Source organism: Mesoplodon mirus (assembly GCF_964341445.2).
Source record: "Mesoplodon mirus genome assembly, chromosome: 18".
Lineage (NCBI taxonomy): Eukaryota > Metazoa > Chordata > Mammalia > Artiodactyla > Ziphiidae > Mesoplodon > Mesoplodon mirus.
The window spans coordinates 55,556,883-55,564,313 of record NC_138994.1 but is presented as its reverse complement, the minus strand read 5'-3'; the positions used below and the strand labels follow the sequence as shown (position 1 = coordinate 55,564,313).

General features: G+C 32.8%; 1 protein-coding gene across 1 annotated transcript in view; it reads right to left on the bottom strand.

Moving 5' to 3' along the window:
• Positions 1–694: 694 nt before the first annotated feature.
• The window catches only part of SUZ12 (SUZ12 polycomb repressive complex 2 subunit), a 39,648-nt gene continuing 32,911 nt past the window's right edge, over positions 695–7,431 (bottom strand). The window contains exons 11-16 of the mRNA XM_082604125.1: positions 6,846–6,937; positions 6,479–6,622; positions 5,840–5,997; positions 5,259–5,457; positions 4,712–4,791; positions 695–3,080 (exon numbers count right to left, since the gene is read on the bottom strand). Coding sequence (XP_082460251.1) covers positions 2,735–3,080; positions 4,712–4,791; positions 5,259–5,457; positions 5,840–5,997; positions 6,479–6,622; positions 6,846–6,937 — 1,019 coding nt within the window. The 3' untranslated portion in view covers positions 695–2,734. The remainder of the gene's footprint in view (positions 3,081–4,711; positions 4,792–5,258; positions 5,458–5,839; positions 5,998–6,478; positions 6,623–6,845; positions 6,938–7,431) is intronic.

Sequence of the window (7,431 nt, the reverse complement as noted above, 5' to 3'; positions counted from 1 at the left end):
GAAATCCAGTCACTTAGCATGGCACGTAAAGCCTTCAGTTCATGTGGCAAATGTCCGAACACCAACTAAGATCATGAGGCAGTACTAAGGCCAGTGAGACTGACTTGGCAGTCTAATGAAAAGGAAACAGGTGCTTAAAAGAAACACACACAAACACATGAGCTTTGGAAGCAGAGGGGTGCTCAGCTCAAAGAATACAAAGCAACATGTTTACAGGCAAGCTAGTACTTGTAAATAAAGCAAGCACAGTGGAATTGTCAACACTTCTGTAAGGTTTCCCTCAACTCTTCTAAGTTAATTTCAACAAACTATTGACCTCACTGGATGTAGTATACAATTTTATTATATAATATATTGTTATACGTTATCATTTGTATCCCACTCAATCTATGGGCTTTTTGAAGGCCAAGATAAAGTCTTTTTCATTCAAAAGAAAATGAAAAAACCAAAGATGGATTAACATTAGGTTAACTAATATTGACATTACTCTGGACTATAAATTTTAAAATATTTATGTAATACCATAAATAACATACTAGTTGCAACTGATGTTACTAGAACTGAAAGCAGGATTTCACATTAATTTTTCTCTTATTAGCTCTGACGGGTGTAATTTTTTTGGATCCTTACTATCTTAGCCGAGCCCAAATTTTTGTGCATGTATTGACAATGCATAATAATAAAAAACAAAAACAAAACAGAATACAGCTTTTATATTATTGAACTTTATGTACAAAATCATTTGATTTCAAATAAACATTTAATGTAAAAACAAACGTTCTTTTAAACTGATTTTTTTTTTACATCTACTGTACCATTCAAATGCTTTATCATCTTACATGATTTCTTCAAAATCTCTTAACAAGGGTACATATAGAAAAGAATTTTTTTTTTATAAATAGAAACAAAGGGATTTTTTCAGCTTTTATTATAAGATGACATAAAAAGTTTACTCAACAGAAGTAATTTCATTACTATTTGGGGGAGGGAATCACCAACTTTTTGTGCAAACAATGCTAGCCTTCTTTTAAGCATTTAAGAGCATAACTGCTTAAGAAATGACATAAGCAATAATTCTACACCTACATCTCCCCTAAAATAATCTATTTTTTTTTCTTTTTACATATGTGCACAGCTTTATTAGCAAATTAAAGCCCGAGAAAAATGCTCGAAATCCACTATCCAGAGGCATAATCAGAGTTTACTGTAACTCAGCATTTGGAGAGCTTACCAATCAAGGAGTCTGTAATGAAAGCTGCAGTTTCCCTCTTTCCTATTTTTTTTTTTTAACACAAAAATCAATGACTAAGAACTTAATACTGGATGACAAATCACATCCACACTATTAGTTAAATAGCCTCACAGTTAAACACATCTCAAAGACCAATCAAATCAGTATTTACATTTTATAAATTTCTGAAGACACCATTAGAAAGCTTATATATCCCTTCATTAAACAAAATAGGGAACTGCATCTGATGGTGGTGGAATGAAATAAAAAAATTAAAAATACCTGTATTTACAGCAGCATTGATCCTTTATAAATAAAGAATATGAAAATGCATTTATCTTTAAGGATAATAAAAAATTGAGGTGATGTCACTCAACCACAGTGCTTGGAGTTGGACCAAAAACTCTATTGGTGCTTGTTAATGTGCCAGTAGTGAAACCACTTTCTGTTGGAGAAAATCCAACTGCAAATATGTGCATAAGACACATATAACACAGGGCAAAATTGCTCAAAACGATTCAAGTCAGCTTATTTGTATTGGATATTCTAATCGTGAAATACATTACGAAGACATCCTTGTGAAGAAAAAAAAAGTTGTATCATTTTCTGATTCATTTTTATAGAACATTTCCTCCCTCAAAAGTGGCATCTTAAAAACCTCGAACTCATTCTTCCCTTGGTTTACAATCCTAATGAAGAGATATGGACAGCTGAATTTTCCATGTGATTACCTAATTGGGAAAGAAAAACAAGAAACAAAAAAAGCCAGCAAAATGTTCAAGTTTAAAAAAATATACTGGGTGAGCAATGCACCAAAATTATCCACATAAAAACAAATGGATGGTCAGTAACCTTATAAGCCAACACATTTCACCATCGACAATGTGAAAAATTAACATGCTCTCAAACAGGCGTAAGATGAAGAAGTGCTATTTTTAAATTGTAAAATGAACTTACATCATGTAAAATATCTTATGTCGTAATTTTTCATTCCAAATTGATAAATGATTTCAAATCAAGGATCAAGGTTTGACTGCAAATAGTAATGCAACATAATTTCACAAAAATCTTCAATTTCTAAAAAAGGGAATCACATTCCAATTTTCCCTCCCCAAGAAAATGTCTCACAATTACAAAGTAGAAAAACAGCCAGTCACAACTGCAAAAAACCATAATTTAAATATATGAAATAATTTCTCGATTATCAAGTCAATATATTTCATAAGACAATTGTTGAAGTTAAAAATACTTTCTTTGAAGTATTGCTTTTCATGCTCAAACTTGAGAATGTTTTAATGACATCAATAAAACTGATATACATGTAATGCTGCATAATGAAGTGAAATAGAACCCTGATAAAAATATCCTTGTTGAAATCATTTACTTCATCTGACAGTGCCTGTTTGGAACTTATGATTAAAAACAAAAACAAGACTCTTCCTAGAGGCTGAATTCCCTAGAATGAAATTTCAGTGTTTGTCCATAACATGGGGTTAGGCCTTTTCAGAGTTTTTGTTTTTTGCTCTGTTTTGAAACCCCTGAGACACCATCTGTTTCCAAAGCTTTCTCTTTTGAGTTAATTTCACTAAAGCCATTTGCTGTCCCATTTTGTTCTTCAGTGATTTCTTCATTTGCAGGGGAAGCAGATTCTCCTTTTTCTAATTTTTGTTGCATTTCACGGAGCTTGGTAACAGCTTTATCTATTGACATTATGCTAATAAGGTTAAAGTCATGCATGCTGACTAGATGAAGCATGAAGTTTCGACATAAATTCTTCTTAATTATTTTCTGTCCATAGTTTTCTACAAACAGCATACAGGCATGATTCATTTGATTGTCAGCAATAAACCTATTTAATAAAAAACAACACAAAACATCAATAGCAATACAAAGCATTTCTGTCAAATGCCAGTGATAACCATTATAGAACATTAAGACTATATCCAAATCCAGTTAAGTGATGACTTAACAGGTAGTAAAACTATACTGAATCTGAGATTCAATCACCTGAATGAGCTTACAGTTTTAGAAATTAAAACAAATTTAACCAGAGCTTATTAAATAGATGTCATTTCTGTTGTTCCTAACAAAATAGGAACTCAGCAGTTAAAAGTATAAAACATTTTCTCTTGCCAGCACCACTCATTAACTATATAATACTAACTATTCTCTCAGTTTCCTATTTCAGAAGCAGTGTTTCCTCTACATTTTCAGTTCATGGTAAACCTCTGAAAAGATGAAGATGTCACAACAAATGTGGTACAGTGTGATTGTTTTGGTGGAAAGCAATGAATAAAATTTGAGAAGCAAATTAAAACAGGAGAAGGCTGCTCAGTTACCGACTGAAACTGAGACTCTAACAGAGCCTGTAAAAGCCTGCCTGCAGATCTGATAAAATCCAAATAGTTTACCAAATACCTGCCAGTCTGTAATGCCAGTGTATCATGAACCCAGTAGTTGTTATGCTAACAGATTTGGATCAGGAATTAAAACAGAACTCAATTAAGTAATCTGACTAAAATTCTATCTTGAAACTGGCATATCAGGACAAAAGGAAAAACAGATTTCAGGCAAGCCTTCATATACATACTTTACTCATAACTGAGTTTTAGTGACTAGACCAGGGATCAGGCAAACATTTTCTGTAAAAGGGTAGATAGTAAATATTTTAGGTTTTGCAAGCCATATATGATCTCTGTTGTCTTCCTCTTTTTAATTTTTTACAACCCACTAAAAATGTGAAGAATACTCTTAGCTCAAGGCAGTTTACAAAAAAAAAAAGGCTATAGGCCATGCACCCAGACATCTGGACTAGAAGTTATGTACCAACTCCTCTTCACTCCCCAAGAGTAAGGAAACAAAAGTGCCCCCTCCCACTTATTTAACTATAAATGAAAAAACCTTACATGCTTGTGCTATACAAGAAAGCCTTATATGAGGATCTAATACTAATGAAGGTAGAGAAGAAAAATATATGTACTGACAGGTAAATAGTTCACATAGGGAAGGAAGCAGATCTGCAGGAAAAACAATGCTTCAGCCACAAAGGCACAAGAAATAAGGACTGTTCTACCTTGAGCTTTATGAAATGGTAATAAGAAATCAGAAAAGCTGCTTATATTTTATTCTGAATAATTAAGCAATTTTTAAAAATTGTGGCAATAAGTGTGAGTTTCCAGGAATTCCAGGTGTGTAGCACATGGCGTATTATTTATGTATCCCCTAGCAATAAAAGGAATAAAAATTGGATTATCATTTTAAAAAAAAAGGACATTAAATAAAAACCTGTTAGATGGAGCTAGCACCTTCCTTAAACATTCTTGGAGGATAACCATTTTTCTTTATAATACTTGAATTAGGATATTTAGGACAAATTATATCTAAACAGAATTTTAAGTAAGGGTCTAACAGATTTATAGAATGTGAAGCAACAAAAAGAACGTACAGGAAGTGGAATATTTGAATTTAGAAATACCCTACCCATGCTTCATGACATGGAGATTCCAGAGTTTCATCACTTCTTTCTCTCCTTCATTAACGTCAGAAAATTCCTCAATTTGCTTTAAAAAGAAAAAAGAGAAAAAGAAGAAATATCTATTAGATACAGAATAAGTATAATTGGTATTTCTAAGAAAAAATTGTGTCAAAAATAGAATTTTTTGCAACTAAAAATACCACAACTTACTTATATAGCAAAGTGGCAATGTTTCTTAAAATCATCTATTTAGGTAGTAACTTTAAAAGGGAAATTCTATGTTATGACAATAGTTACCTTTAAATAAAATGAAAAAACACAATACAGAATCACAAGAAGAAAATCTGTATTTCCTTTAGTTGGTTACTGTTAAACTGACACAATTATAAAAACTGTAGATTCCTGAATTTAGAAAAAGCTCCTTTATACTCAATCAAAATGTAATTCATATTAAACGTTAGTTTTCAAACAAAAATCATTTAATCATAAAATTCTAAAGTCACTGTCAACAATAATGATGGTAACCGCAACGACAACAATAATAATAATTACAGTAATGGTTTTTTCTCTTAGCCACTCAGGATCTTTTTCATCTTCACTATCTACTTCCATTTCTTGTGGACGGAGAGGTAAACAAGTATCACTATGGAAATACAGGCGATTGTGTCCACTACTGTATGTTCGTTGCTGTTCCACTTCTCCATCTTCGGATTCAAGAAATTCAGACATGCTTGCTTTTGTTCGTTTTGGCCTAATGAAAAGCAATGTTGATGTAATGTTAAGTAACACAGAGAAGGCTCACACCCCCCAAATAGAGTACATTCCATTCCTACAGGTTTCTACCTAGGTATGCACACCCAAACTTCCACTGGGAGACACCGGAATCCCCCTATAACCACTAGGGCAGTAGCAACATTAACAACACAGGAAAAAGCTCTAAGGAGGAAGTGAGAAAACCTCTGTAGAAACAGGAGTCGTGGGAGGGTTACACAGCACTATACCACCCCAGAGGCTTAGCTAATACTGAAATAAGGATTCCCACCTAAATGTAGCTTTGTCTGGCTTCCCTTTGTTCCTCCGACACCATCAACAGAAGTCAGAATAAATTTTTGTTGTATGACTTTTTTACCTACCTGCACACAAGAATGTGTGTGATAGGTGTTCTCTTTACTGGTCCATTGCGACTAAAAGCAAATCCAGGTTGGCGATGAATATCCTGAGGATTTCCTGCATAGGAGCCATCATAACACTCGTTGATAGAAACATCTATCCTAGCACCTTTTGGATGATACTGTAACAAAAATGGCAAGGTGTTTAGGAAAAGAAAATATTAATTACCCTAACTTAAATACCTATCCTTCCAACTTAATTAACTAAAAAGTACTTGTGGGTTCTTAATGTTTCAAAAACTAAAATATGCTAGGCATACCAGCATGGTGAACAGGAAGTCAGAAGACCTGGAGTCAAAAAGATCTATGTTAAAATCCTGGCTGTGCCATTTATTGGCTTGGTAACTTCGTACAAATGATTTCTTGACTGAGCAAGGATAAGGAAATTACCACTTAATTCAGAGCTGGTGTGAGGATTATGTGAGTCATTATAGGTGTACTGTGCAAATATACATAAACTCTGAATCATTCACTGTTAATTCATGCATAAGCAATCCATCAGTGTAGAGATTTTGGTATTTTGCATAAAGTACAATTTCTGAAAGTCAAATTGTATTATAATGTACAATATATTATGAGTAAGAAAAGATGAAAGTCACTCACCACATAGTTGAAGATAAACCTGCTATGGCAGAGTTTAAGATGTTTGAGCAAGCTGTAGAGTTTGCGGCAGTTCAGAGTGCACCAAGGGCAATGCAGGTCATCTCTTGCTTCAGTTTGCTGTCTTGTATTGTTGTTATAAAGGAACTTTAAAAATAACAGAAAACAAAAAGAAGAACAGCAAATCTCCACTTACATATCTCAAGATATTTTGTTTCATTATTACCTTTAAAAATAGTTAAAACAATTTAAAAGGAAAATCAAGTCAGAGGCATTCTTTTTATTTAAATATGCCAAAATATTTCAGATACAACATGCAAAACAAAGGCATCTCATGATTACTTAAAAAAGAAGGGTAAGCTTTGTTTACCTGATAAAATATTCTTAATTTTTGTCGGTTTTCATTTGAAGTATCTTTTTCTTTTCTTGTTTGCAGATCTGTAGTCAACGATTCTTTAACAGCTGAAAACATATACTTTTATATTTAATGAAAATAGTTGCTTCTTAAAAGTGAAGTAATACATCTTGTGAAAATAATTAAACAATAAAGGTTTCACAAAATTCTTCTTGTGGTATTTAATACAATGTTTGTTCTCACCCTCAACTGATGTTCAGGGGAACAATCCCCTTAATCAGCAACCCTAATCAGATAGTAAGGTCTTTATTGGCAGGAGCCATTATTTTTTCCTTTAAAAACCACCTATAATGTCCTAAAACATTCTAAAAATAACCCCAAGTAATTATATGTAGTCACTGTAATGCTTTCAGCACTTTGAAGTCAGAGTATGGTTTTGATTGGACTTTGTATTCCCAGTGCACAGCAGTGAGCAGATATCCACTAAATGTTGGTTTAACAGAAATTAAAAGTGATTGCACTAATATCATTCCAAATCCAAAAGGTAATCATTTGTTAATAATTCCGGTATATTACTTTACTGACTTAAAAATAAAAATTT